General features: G+C 35.1%; 4 protein-coding genes across 6 annotated transcripts; all 4 read right to left on the reverse strand.

Annotated features, from left to right (window-relative positions):
* Positions 1–14: 14 nt before the first annotated feature.
* Positions 15–2,940, reverse strand: RBP47B (RNA-binding protein 47B). The gene is made up of 6 exons (NM_112800.4): positions 2,258–2,940; positions 1,364–1,847; positions 1,105–1,187; positions 891–1,021; positions 684–777; positions 15–347 (listed from the first exon to the last, which is right to left on the reverse strand). Exons 1-6 carry the CDS (start codon positions 2,654–2,656, stop codon positions 231–233), a joined length of 1,308 nt encoding a protein of 435 aa, NP_188544.1. The 5' UTR covers positions 2,657–2,940; the 3' UTR covers positions 15–230.
* An 802-nt stretch (positions 2,941–3,742) lies between these two features.
* On the reverse strand, positions 3,743–4,168 carry DNF (RING/U-box superfamily protein; the record flags this gene model as incomplete). Its single annotated transcript, NM_112801.1, has 1 exon — positions 3,743–4,168. One exon carries the CDS (start codon positions 4,166–4,168, stop codon positions 3,743–3,745), a length of 426 nt encoding a protein of 141 aa, NP_188545.1.
* A 994-nt stretch (positions 4,169–5,162) lies between these two features.
* KRP6 (KIP-related protein 6) lies at positions 5,163–6,784 on the reverse strand. 3 transcript variants are annotated; one of them, NM_112802.4, is made up of 4 exons: positions 6,195–6,784; positions 6,036–6,091; positions 5,767–5,943; positions 5,163–5,524 (listed from the first exon to the last, which is right to left on the reverse strand). In NM_112802.4, exons 1-4 carry the CDS (start codon positions 6,486–6,488, stop codon positions 5,461–5,463), a joined length of 591 nt encoding a protein of 196 aa, NP_188546.1. In that variant the 5' UTR covers positions 6,489–6,784; the 3' UTR covers positions 5,163–5,460. The 3 variants fall into 3 exon arrangements, with proteins under 3 accessions (NP_188546.1, NP_001325693.1, NP_974338.1); NM_001338383.1 differs by having other exon boundaries at positions 5,767–6,091; NM_202609.3 differs by having other exon boundaries at positions 5,502–5,943; positions 6,195–6,510.
* Positions 6,785–10,820: 4,036 nt separating this feature from the next.
* IPT8 (ATP/ADP isopentenyltransferase) lies at positions 10,821–12,111 on the reverse strand. Its single transcript, NM_112803.1, has 2 exons — positions 11,555–12,111; positions 10,821–11,303 (listed from the first exon to the last, which is right to left on the reverse strand). The coding sequence occupies exons 1-2, from the start codon at positions 12,067–12,069 to the stop codon at positions 10,826–10,828; spliced, it is 993 nt and encodes a 330-aa protein (NP_188547.1). The 5' UTR covers positions 12,070–12,111; the 3' UTR covers positions 10,821–10,825.
* Positions 12,112–12,357: the final 246 nt, after the last annotated feature.

The following is a 12,357-nucleotide window of genomic DNA, read 5'->3' on the forward strand; positions in this document are numbered from 1 at the left end:
CAGAAAGTTTTGGGCTTATAAGCAATTCGTAGAAGGTAAGCGGAATTTTGATCCAACAAGTTGCAACCATTTATATTAGTCTGAGACAAACCAGTAACCAAAATTTTTGAATCTCCTCCAAACAACAAGTCTATCAAAATCAAATCCATCTAACAAAATTCTTCTTTCGACTACAGGTTTTAGCTTTGATATGTGAAACCATGATGAAGATGATCACTTGATGAGTCTCTTCAATTCTCCCCATGATAGTTGTTGGAGTCGTGGTGGTTAGCATATCCTCCTCCATTGTTGTAACCATGTCCTCGTGAGTATCCTCCATTCCACTGCTGCCCTGAGTCTCCTCTCCACTGCCACAAGTTGAACACATTATGAGAACTAAAAAGAAATCTATTGCCAGCAGAACCAATTTGGTTAAGTCCTAGACCAAAACATGTCGACATAAGACCATGTTCAGGGTTGGTGACACAAGTTGGACATGGAGACATGTATTAGATATTCTCCCACTTGCATAAGTCAAAATAGAAAACGAAGGGAAGGTGCTAGATTCCACCAGCTATTATTGTCAACCACTGACTTTACTTTTAATAACAAAACAAACAACTATTCACAAAGTTTGACCCTAGCAAAATACTCAATTTACTCTTCTACTGATAGAATGCATCAACTCCAAAGTGAAATTTTACCTGCTTGTTTGGGCTTCGTCCCCAGGAGAGTCTGACAGTGTTCTTGCCGATGACTGTCCCGTTCAAACTCTCGATAGCATCTTCAGCACTCTTCCTGTCAAAACCAAAGGCAAGTCGCTTTGAATTACTCGCTATGAGATAAGCACCTACAGGTTGCTCAATCATATGATTGCCAAGCCAACACTACTAACTAGATGAAGACAGCACCTGTCAGCAAATTGGACAAATCCACATCCTTTCCCTACTGGGATCTTCACTGAAACAACCTCTCCAAACTGGGAAAAAGGTTGTCTGAGGTCTTCATCAATAACATCAGGGTCAATGCCGCCAACAAATATCTGCAGTAGAATAACCTAAGATGAGCAGCAAGAACATATAGAGCTTGAATGATGCTGACATATAACTAAATATGACAACTCACTGTTGCGTTAGTTGATTCGCCATCAGACTGCGAGCCATAACCCATGGAACCATTTGATCCATGTCCACCAGCCAGAATCACAGCTATTCCAATGAAAACATAAAATCTTTATAGTTCAAAAACTTTGTTGAATGCAACAAGTTGTTAGCTCTAGAGTCCTATGGATTAAAACTGGCTCACCTCTCGCTTAAAACTAGTACACTTAAATAGAAAGAATCAGAGGGTAAAACTAGTTGCAGAGAGAAGTATGAAAAGAAACCTTGTGAAGAATGTTGTTGCTGATTAGCAATCGCTCTTTTGGGAGTTGCAATACCTACACGCATTTGCCTGTTCGAACAGTAAGCTCCATTCATTTCTGTCAAAGCCCTTGACCTCTCATTTTCATCACCGAACCTCACAAAACCATAACCTTTGGACCGGCCGGTGTTGGAATCAATCACAACTTTGGCGCTTTTGACAGAAGGATATCTATCAGAAAAGGTCTCATGCAATAAAACGTCAGTGACATCTGGAGACAAGTCTCCCACAAAAACAGATAGGTCTGGACCATTTTCCACTGCTCTTTTTTCACCAGTACTAAAAGATGCCCAGTTTATACGGAAGGGTTGGTCCGAGTTTGGCATCACTGAACCACTATAGTTCTGAAGAACTTCTTCAGCTGCAGCACGTGAAAGAAACTCAACAAACCCATACCCTTCTGATTGAGAAGTGAGCTTGTTACGTATAACTTTCACAGAAGAAACCTGCTCATCACAAAAAAAAACAAGAAACTTCAGAGAAAGAACAAAACAGAACACATGTATAACTGGATATAAGTTTATTCATGAAAAGTGAAAATCTTATGCAATCATTCTCTTTCATACCAGAAAAGTTTTAACTAAACGTGGCAAGGTACAAGAGTACTTTTTGCCTAACGAAATATGAACTTGTCCTGTCCTTTTCAGGTCAAAGTTGTTCTCCATTACCCTATTTGTTTCTATATCCATTGGATCTAATCTAATCCAACTAACTAGTTTTTTAAAATAGCTACTTGGTTTAACAATGAATCAAAACACAAGAACATGTCAATGATTTGCAAAAAGGATGAATTTTTAACCATATTTACAAGTAACAATCTAAATCCAAAACAGAGTACCAATGAACAAGATAATACCTCGCCGGTGTGAGAAAAGCAAGAATGGAGATAAGTCTCATCCATCCAATGAAGAAGATCACCAACCCAAAGAGTCTTGACATCATCTCCAGATCCACGGTCAATAGCCTTGTGTTGCTGGTGCTGGTGCTGTTGATAAGACCCGTATTGGTGAAGCTGAGGATGATGCTGCTGATAAGGACCTTGATTATACGGAACATATTGATGAGGATACATCAGCATCTGTTGCTGCTGCATCATCATCATCGCCGCCGCTGGTGGATATTGCATGGCAGCCATCCACTGTTGCTGTTGCTGTTGCTGCTGCTGCCACTGCTGAGGTGGAGGAGGGGTTTGTTGATTCGGCGGTGTGGCTCCGGAAGTTGCCAACGTCGAATCTGAGCCGTTGGTTGTCTGCATCTTGATCCGATCTGATCTCCGGAAAGGGAAAACAGAGTCTCCGAGTTGTTTTAGATTCAAGAGTTTCGAGATTCTTCTTCTCTATGAATATATTTCGTTCCAACAAGTGTGCGTAAAGAAAGTGAGAGCTCGTTGAGCTCTGGTAATGGCGGAGAGAGAGATAGAGGTAGAGAGAGATTTGGTCTTAAAAGGAGGCGGAGAGAGAGAGAGAGAAGTGAGTTAATGGGTTTAAGGCTGAAACAATGGGTCTTGGGGAAGTGGCCGAAACGTGGGGCCCATTTACGTGCTTAAGCCGTGTTGTTTTTTGAGATCGACGGCTCTGATTCCACCGCATTTAGCCACTTACATTTAATTATTTCACCTTCTAGGGTTTTTAAAATATAACTGACTTTTTAATCATTGGGTAAAAACAAAAACATATTTACGTGATAATATGATTAACCGTTTTGTACTGTCATGAAAGAGTCAGCTGTTCTACAGTAAACTCTAGGCCTATGCAAATTAACCGAGCCGTTTTACTGTTCTACAGTAAATTTTAAAAGTATGTAAATTAACCGAATCGGATGTATCGAACCGGAACTAAAGTAAAAAAAAAAAAAAATTACATTAAACCAAAGATTCGAAAAAAAACAGAATAGATATTTTAGAATCGGTACCAAACCGATATAAAATACAATTATATATCCAAAACAAAAGTTATTTATAAACTAAATAATAAAAATATTTGAGAATATATAAAATCATAAAAATATTCAAAAATAAAAGAAAAATATCCATAAAATAATTGAAATATCTAAAGTAAAATATTTGAATGGATACTAAATGATAAAACTTAAAGAACTGAACCAAAACCAAACCAAAATTTTAAATTAGTTGAATGAATACTAAATTATATAACCGAAACGAATGGAACCGATAGTCGTTTGGATAACCGAACGTCAGGACTAGTGAATCCAAAAAAAAAAAAGAATTAGATATGGGCCTTATACTCAACACCTGTTTAAAACAGAGGTTTTGAAAAAACCATATTTTTATATCTCGTTCCACTGCATCTCTATGCAACCATCCTCAAATCTTCTTGTATGCCTAACCGGAATTAGGGTTTGGACTAAGAGAAAGTTCGTGATTTTGGATTTCTTCAACGTTCTTTCTGCAGTTAGGGCAAGTATAGTCTGAATGAAGCCATGTGTCAGTAAAATCAAAGTGAAAGCAATGATTACAACTAGGTAAAACCCTGGCTTTGTCTTCGTCGATGAACTTTGATAGACAAACGACGCATTCGATATTGTCTTTGAAGGCATTAGCGTTGAAAGATACGACAGGAATTGATAAAAGAACGGAAGGGTTGATCCCAGTGGCTTTTATGACATGTAAACTATGACTAGGATGAATCAGATGATCATCGTCACCTTTGTTGCAATAAGCAAGACAACAACGAAATATAGAATAAAACACAGTCAGAATCGCGAAGAATGTGCGAGATCGTACAGCTTCGAGAGCATCTTCGTTCATCTTAAAAACTTTTGCAATATCAATCTCTCAAATTAATAACCTTTTTATAGGTATGTATTAAGGGATTAATATTGAAACCAGATCCTAATTCAGTTCTAATTAATAATCCAAAAATTCGATAGATTAAAGAAAGTATTGGGTCTGAAACAAAGCCCCCAGGGCCCAAAACTAGAGCAACCACAAGTTCGTTCTTTTAAAGATACACTTCCCGGTTTTGTTTATCATTAGTATTTTGGGTTGTAGTTTCTCTCGTTTTCAATGTTTTCCAACATTTCTATTTAATTGTTACTCGAGCTTGTAAATTACTAATTAAACAAAAAAATAGAAGATGATATAATAATTTAAAAATAAATGTGGAAACAGAAGCACGTGGCTGTGTCTGCTATGTAAGACATGGTAAAAAAAAAGCCTCAAAGGAGAAATATAATCCCAACGGAACCATGCAATGATGAGATTAACCTTTTTTAATGCGTTACCAAAAAGCTAATCCACGTAAATATATCCTATGTAATCGTTTTTATATAGTATCACTCATTGATGATATTTTGTTACAGTAACACACTTCATTAGGATAAATTACTACTCCGCATAGGCCGCTTTTTGGTTTTATCTAATGAAGGCCAAAATGGTTTTAACTAAGTGGACCCTGTGTTTAGTGCCAAAATAGAGGAATATTCCAAAATAAAATAAAAGAATATTAGTGAAAAAAATAGAAAAAATATAATATTTGTATTTTGTATGATCGCAGTTTTTAGAGAAGTACAAACCAACTGTATTACTGTGCCGTCATGTCATGTACCTTTCCTCTTTTCTCCAATTTTTTTTTTAAAACATCAATTTTTGGTTTCAGATATTTTTGTAAATTGGGTACTATATGACATGAAACATTTAAATATAACATAAACTGCAAGTGTAAGAATAAGAATGACATGAGACAAACAAAAAATAATAGTTTTGAGTAAGATAAAATAATTGTAATAATTAAGCATCCAATGTTTTAAAAGAATCCAAACAAGAAGCACCTTTCTATATTCATGCACTTAAAACTCTGCCAAAACCATTTTTGATTTTAAAACAGAAACATAACAAACCAACGAAATCACCGTAATTAGTAGCCAAGATCCGAAATTTCATTATAAAGGTCGTGTTTTTTGTTTTGTTTTGTACGAACTAGTAACATAGGTTTTTAAAGAGAAATAGACTAGAGCTGTACAAGTGGAAATGTTAACCACGAAAAACAAAACCTATTTTTCTTTTGTCTTCTTCATGGATGGTATTTGCTTTTTGATGGCTTAAAGTCGATCCCACTTGTAGCGACCTTCAAGCGGTTCGTCATTGACAATATCGAAGTTGTACCTGTGCCAAAGTGTGTGTGTTCGTTAGGATTCTGATTCTCTCTCTTTTTAGGATATTTGCTAAACTACGCGTCGGTTAATCTTTTTATCATGCGCACGCAGACATTTTTACTCACATTCCTCTCTCTCTCTCTCTAGGTACGGACTCACTCCAATTTTTCCCAAACCCCAAAAAGCAAAGCGCACACAACAACAACAAGAACACACGTGAGAGAGATGATGAAATTGTAAAAATGGACTCACTTTTCTATGAATTGCTTCTTCTTATCGTCTTGACTCTCTAGCTCCGAGAACAAATCCTCAATCTCCGCCGCCGTTGGAGTCTTCCTCACCCCCGGTTGTTTTCTCTTCGTTGCCGATGATGATTCCATTTCTGTTGTCGTTTCTCCCAAACCCTCACTCACTGGACTCGTCTCTTTTCTGCCATAAAAAACAGAGAAAAAATCGCCAAGGAGAATAAAATCGATTGAACGTCTAATTTGGGGGGGGGGGGAAACAAAAAGATTATGAACCTGAAATTGCTGGTGATGAATGTTGAGGTTTCGGTTTCGGTTTCGATTTGATGATCCTGAAACACAGAAACGGAAATAAAAAATCAAAACGAAAACTGAGAAAATCGTCTGATTAAATCGATTCAAGTAGAGAGGAGTTATTTGATTTTGAAAATTCACCTCCAGATCTACACCAAACGACGAACTGTTCTTCGCGATTTCTTTCGATTCACTGGTGAAACAACCGGAGCTGATACTCGAGGACTGATCACTTTCTTCTCCACCGATGGTAACGGAACATTCATCAGACGCTAAAGCCGCCGACGAAGCAACGGAAGAAGATGAAACCGCGAAGACGATGACGTCATGAGAGTCCGGTGATGAATCAGAAGAATCATTAAGCTTCGTTTTCTTCAGTGGTGAGAAGCTTGTGCTTGAAGCTTCTTCTGCAAGCTCTCGCTTTCTCTCGCTCATTTTTTTCTCTCTTGGATTTTTGTGTGCTCTCTCTCTCTGCTTTTTTTTCTTTCTATTTCTGGTTCGCTTCTTAACAAAGCAGAGGAGATTTTGGTGGGGAAGGAGAGAGAATGAATCATGAGCCGTTGATTATTTCAACGGTTGAGATTTTATTTTCCTTGGTGAGCGGACGGAGGTTATGGTATATAACGGCGCCGTTACGGAGTTTCGCTTTTATTTTCTTACACAAACGCCGTTGAGATTCCCAAACGCGTTTTCTCTCCCTTTTTGCCGTTTTTGCCTTTTTGGCTTCCTTTCAAAGCAATTGAAAACGCAATCATTTTCGGTAGTTATGACGTAGTAGCAACGTAACAGTAGTCATTATTTTTTCTTAAAACGATTTAAAGTATGAGTAAACCACAACTCTATTTAATTCGATTTGTTTAGGAACAAGTCTTATTTGGTCAGGGTCTATGAGAACCATCGAACAAGTCTTTTCTCGTAATTGGGTTTTATATTTTATGAGAATCAATTAAAAGCTAAAACCAATGATGTGACATATATCGAGGGTATATATATGAATGGTTGAGGTGTGAATAGAGATTTGTCAAATTAGCTTGATCCCTTCCATTGTACGCGTTTTATCATGGTTTTGAGATGGATATGTTAACATCCAGAACATAGTGTTGAAATCTTTTAATGTTAAAACTATCACGTAATTAAGGTTAATCAACCTTTTTTGAAAAACAATTAGTTCATAAACTTACTTAGATGGTCAAATATCATAAGCAATTAGACAAACTATTCCTTACAATATTTCAAATGAAGATACTAGCTATAATTACACAACAGAAGATACATGGTTAACCAATTTATAAAATACTTAGAAAAGAATTGTGGTGGTCGGAACAATAAATTAGAGATACCTATAGCAGAAGATACATCGATTAACTACATTCTATAAAATCATCTGTACTATTATATATGTTTGTCGGAACATGTCTAGAAGCGCCTCGTTAATTTACGTTTAAAACAATACTATAATTTTGTTACATAGTCAATTTTGTAAGAACCTACATCTTATAAACCAATTATACAACTTTTTGGTTCGTATCATCACCAAGACCATGAAATCAATGACGAATCAAATAATGCTTGAATCTGGAAAGGGAATAACAGTTTGGGGTTTGCTTAGTAGAAACATCAATTATGTCATATAGAGACTAACTCAGCTTAAGTCTAATTAATCTCTTGTTTATGCTTAGTTGTCTTTTTGAAAGTTTCCATGCATGTGTAAGTTTCTTCCACTGATCAGATACACATCAACAACAGATTTTGTCCTCTATGTCATTTTAATGACATATGTATTATGAAATAATGTACATGTGTTAAAACCATAATATAGCACCATAGAGAATGAGCCATTAAAGCTCAACTAAACTGTCCGTACAGTTAAAACCAATTGTAAACAACTAAACTCAATTCTCGTCTTAAAGAGCCCATATATGTATATATATATACAAAATGGCCAGAACGGTTTACAAATTTAAGCATATACTATAATTAAATTTTAGTGTAACTACTTCTTTATTCTTCCAATAAATGGGACCATTTTCAATAAATTTTAGTAATAAAAGGAATCATCGAGTAATAATTAAGTGACTGATGCAACAACGAATTCGCTGACCTAGGCATTTATTTAGGAATTATTAAGACAAATCAAGAGGGAATGATATAATTCAAAATAATTTATTCAGTGACCATTGTAATCCATATGATCATATATAGTCCTGAATAGGGTCGTCCTAAACTTTTAAAAAAATTGATAGAACTTTTCAATAAAAATTTCGCCTATCATTTCAAATCTTTTCTCATTTGTATGAATATATAATAACACTATCAATCAATAATCAAATATTTTTTTGTTACATTGTTGATTAGCTAGTTAGAAAAATGTAAAGATAAGTTGATTTTGTATGTTAAGATAGTTTCTATGTCACTTCCTACTATTAATTTGTATGTTAAGATAATTTTTTACTATGTAGAAAACTCTATGTCAAGATTAAAATAATTTTGACTGCCAAGAAAATTTTGATTGCAATACTTAGATATAAAAAGAAAAAAAGTGATTATAACTAGTACTCGTAACCAAGTATGTTTTATTAAATATCGTTTCACGATCCGAATTCAAATCCGATAAAATACAGGTTATTAGAAAGAAAAAAAATGATATTCTAACGAGATAATACACTAATATTTATTTAATAGATCTTCCATGAAACAAAAGACCGGATTAAACCCTAAGAATCCCTACAATATATCTTACACATACATGACCATAACGAAATTACATGAATCTTGATTCTTGAGAATTCTGTACTGGGTCACCTGATTGCCATAAAAAAAAGTCAATAGAGGAGCTGGAGTTTTCTAACAGATGAAAAAGAAAAAGTCAAACAATGTAAAAATACACTTTTTAAGGACTCATTTTTTTTTTTTTTTTTTTGTCATCCACACTTTTTAAAGGACTTTTTTTTTTACAGTAGACTGTTAGTTGGTGAGCTTTATTTTCAGTTGAGGTCGGGATCTGTGAAACTGTCTCATCTTACATTTTATCTTTACTTATATATGTTTCTTCCTCTTTCATGCCTTTGGCAATTCTTTTAAAACAATCCATCTTTTTTTTTTCTTTCTAATATCTGTTGTTCTTGTTTTTGTTACAGTTTCTTAGACAAAAGGACCAGTACTGACTAAAGAAGATACACAGCAACTCATCTTATGTCTGTGATCATAAATTCACATTTCTTGTTCATCTGAATCTAAAATTAAATGAACCTGGTTCTCTCTGTTGTCACTTATCATATATAACCAAGTTTGAACATGACTTTTAATATTATAAGCAATAAAAAGAAAGAAGAAGAAGCCAAACAGGTCGATCACTCTAGCTACAGTTCGTATTTATGACCAAAGTATATTAAAAGGTGACTGAGCCTATCCATGTGTTTTTCACAACGGCCAAAGTTTATATAACAATCGGAACTAATCTCCTTCTTCGAGCAATTAGTAAGAAACTGCGAAACTACCAACTACTTGGAAATTTGGAATATCACATGAAATTGTATAAAAGAGAAAACAAGGTTTAGACTGGGACATGATTTTCCTAAACTGTATAAATCATATCCTAAGTCTAAGTGACCATGATATATAGCTTAAATTAGTAGTTAATTTATGTTGATGTTACCAGTTACCACTATGTTATTTCAAGTCCGGATATTGCATGTTCAAGAGAGTATATAATTTTTCAAAACATGAACACTCCAGCTACATGTTAACTATAATTATAATTAGAAGAAACAGTTAATAGACATTTTTGTAGCTTTGACCTTGATAAATCTACAAATTAAAATTATTGACAAAGATACTCAACAAGGTCAACATGTAGCTGCTGGAGTGTTAGTATATATATTTTGTTAATCAAAAATAAAATCTCTCTAGTCTTGTATCCTTAACTGGAAAATATAAATGGCGGGAAAATTGAAACTAAAGGCTTAGAGATGTAATTGGTTTATAGATCGTAGGATTTGAAAATCCTCATTGATCAAATCCGAGGAAAAACCTTATTATTTAAATTTATATACTTTTTGATGACGTTAAAACCTATATGTATATGATTTAAAATCAAAGAGGATATCTAGCAAGTATAGATTTTAAAAATAAAGTTTTACTTCGGATTTGAGTTTTGTTTTTCTACGTAAAACAATTCCAAATTTATTAAGTTCCATGCAAAATAACAAAAGATTATTAAATGAATAATACTAAATTTCAACTTGTATAAGAATAATATTATGTAATTAGACTCTTTTTGAAATTTAATGCGGATTATTACACAAGGGAAAGTGCATGAATCCTGAAAAATGCCTAAAACGTAGAAAAATTCCCAAAAAGTGTCTAATAGTGCAACATATTCTAGAAATTATTATAACACGTGATTTTGATTTTAAAAAAACTTTTAAATCCATAATCCAATATAGTCCCTCCGTTTTTCCTTTTTATTTGATGTTTTAGGAAAAAATATATTCTTTTGAATTAGATGATGTTTGCACAACTATGGACAACTAATTAGTTTTCCAATTGATTTTGACGATTGATATTATGCATAGTATTTTATTATGGACCGAATCATGTTTAAATAGATAATATATGATATTTTAGTTTAGAAATAAACAAAAATTGAATGATTTTCACAAATCGAGGTGCAAAAATCTTAAACATCAAATAAAAAACAATAGAATTAAATGATTTCATAACACATAATTTTGTTTATGTTTTCCAAAATCAAAAATCCACTAACAAATAACTCACACTTTGTCTTTCACCAAGAAGCGTTTCACAACCTTGATGCTTTCATCCAAAACAGTATTGTCCCAAATCTCTCTTGACGATCTTCCAAATGACGGCGTAGCGTCCAACCTCTGAATGTCCCATCCGCTGCTTTTCAGCTTCATGATCCTCTCAATCTGCTTCTTCGCAAGCCTCCATGTGTTCTCTTTGATCTCTTGGACAGCTTCGTCATACGCCCCCTTTCTTGCTTGGTCCCATTCGGACATCTTCTGCTTTCTCTCAGGCGGGTATAAGCTGAAGTACCGGTCGAACTCGGGTATTCCTATGGTCTTGTGAATCCCGTGGGCTCGGATTGCGGACCCGGAATATCTCGGGTCGTAGAAACCGGCTAGCTCCTCGAACATCCCTGACTCCATCATCTGGTCGACACGTTTCGAGAGGTACTCGAACAGGACCGACACTGAGACATCCACCCAAAGGAAGCAACACTCGTACCTTTCATAATACATAAATTTCAAAAGGATTTTACACAAAATGAATAAGCTATAGACATTTTAGAAAACGCATAATATTTTAGACATAAAAGTATAAAACAGTTTTGTGTTTGGTTTTAAATATTTTTGACGTTTAGAATGTGAAAGTGTACACTAAGATGCCTTTAAAATGTTTTTAAACTTTGAATTCATTTTGGGAACGTATATAAACGTCAACACAAACAAACAATCTATATACAATATATATCATACCTCAAGCCGGAAGAGATGGATGTCTCAGAAGAGAATGGATAGGTTTTGGGGTCAAAACGGTCGACAAGGAGAGCATGAATGAAGGAGTTTGATCCACCAGCTATAATCGGGAGGTTTCCACGAGCAGTAATCTCGGAGATGGACCGCGACGCCAAAGAGCGGAATTCGGAGGTAGTTAGTTCGCTATCATCCGGAGGGAGCTCACCAAGGAGATGGTGAGGGACTCCACATCTCTCAAGGATGCTCATTTGATTCGTAGTGACCTTCAATCCATCGTAGAATTGAATCTTGTCGGAATTGACGATCTCGCCAGAGAAACGAGTTGCTAGATCGATTGAGAGGCATGACTTGCCTGATCCGGTGGCTCCCATGATCACAACCACTTTTTGCTTGTATGATTGTTCCATGCAAACGGTAGTCATGGGAACTACTGATCGTGGTGGTGGCAGTCGCAGCCGCGGAGAAGTGATCGGGATCATGGAAGGAGAGACGAATGTGGACGTAAGATTTTGCATAATTAACCAAAGAGACAAATGTGCTGTCTATAATCTCTGTTAGATCAGCTCATAAACTTGATAGTATAAACCCTTAACAAAACAAAACAAAAGGATGTTTGATATGTCAAAGGACATTTCATACGGTATTTATATAAGTGTCTGTGTATATGATTGATTAGATATGTAATACTGGTGGAATTTGTTGCTTTATTGGTGTTGATGACAACTGGGTGAGCATTGATTTTGTAATCTAACATGAATACATATTGATTTGTTACCATTCATGCTCTTAACAATGTCCTTATT

The sequence above is a fragment of the Arabidopsis thaliana genome, chromosome 3 (genome assembly GCF_000001735.4).
Source record: "Arabidopsis thaliana chromosome 3, partial sequence".
Classification (NCBI taxonomy): Eukaryota; Viridiplantae; Streptophyta; class Magnoliopsida; order Brassicales; family Brassicaceae; genus Arabidopsis; species Arabidopsis thaliana.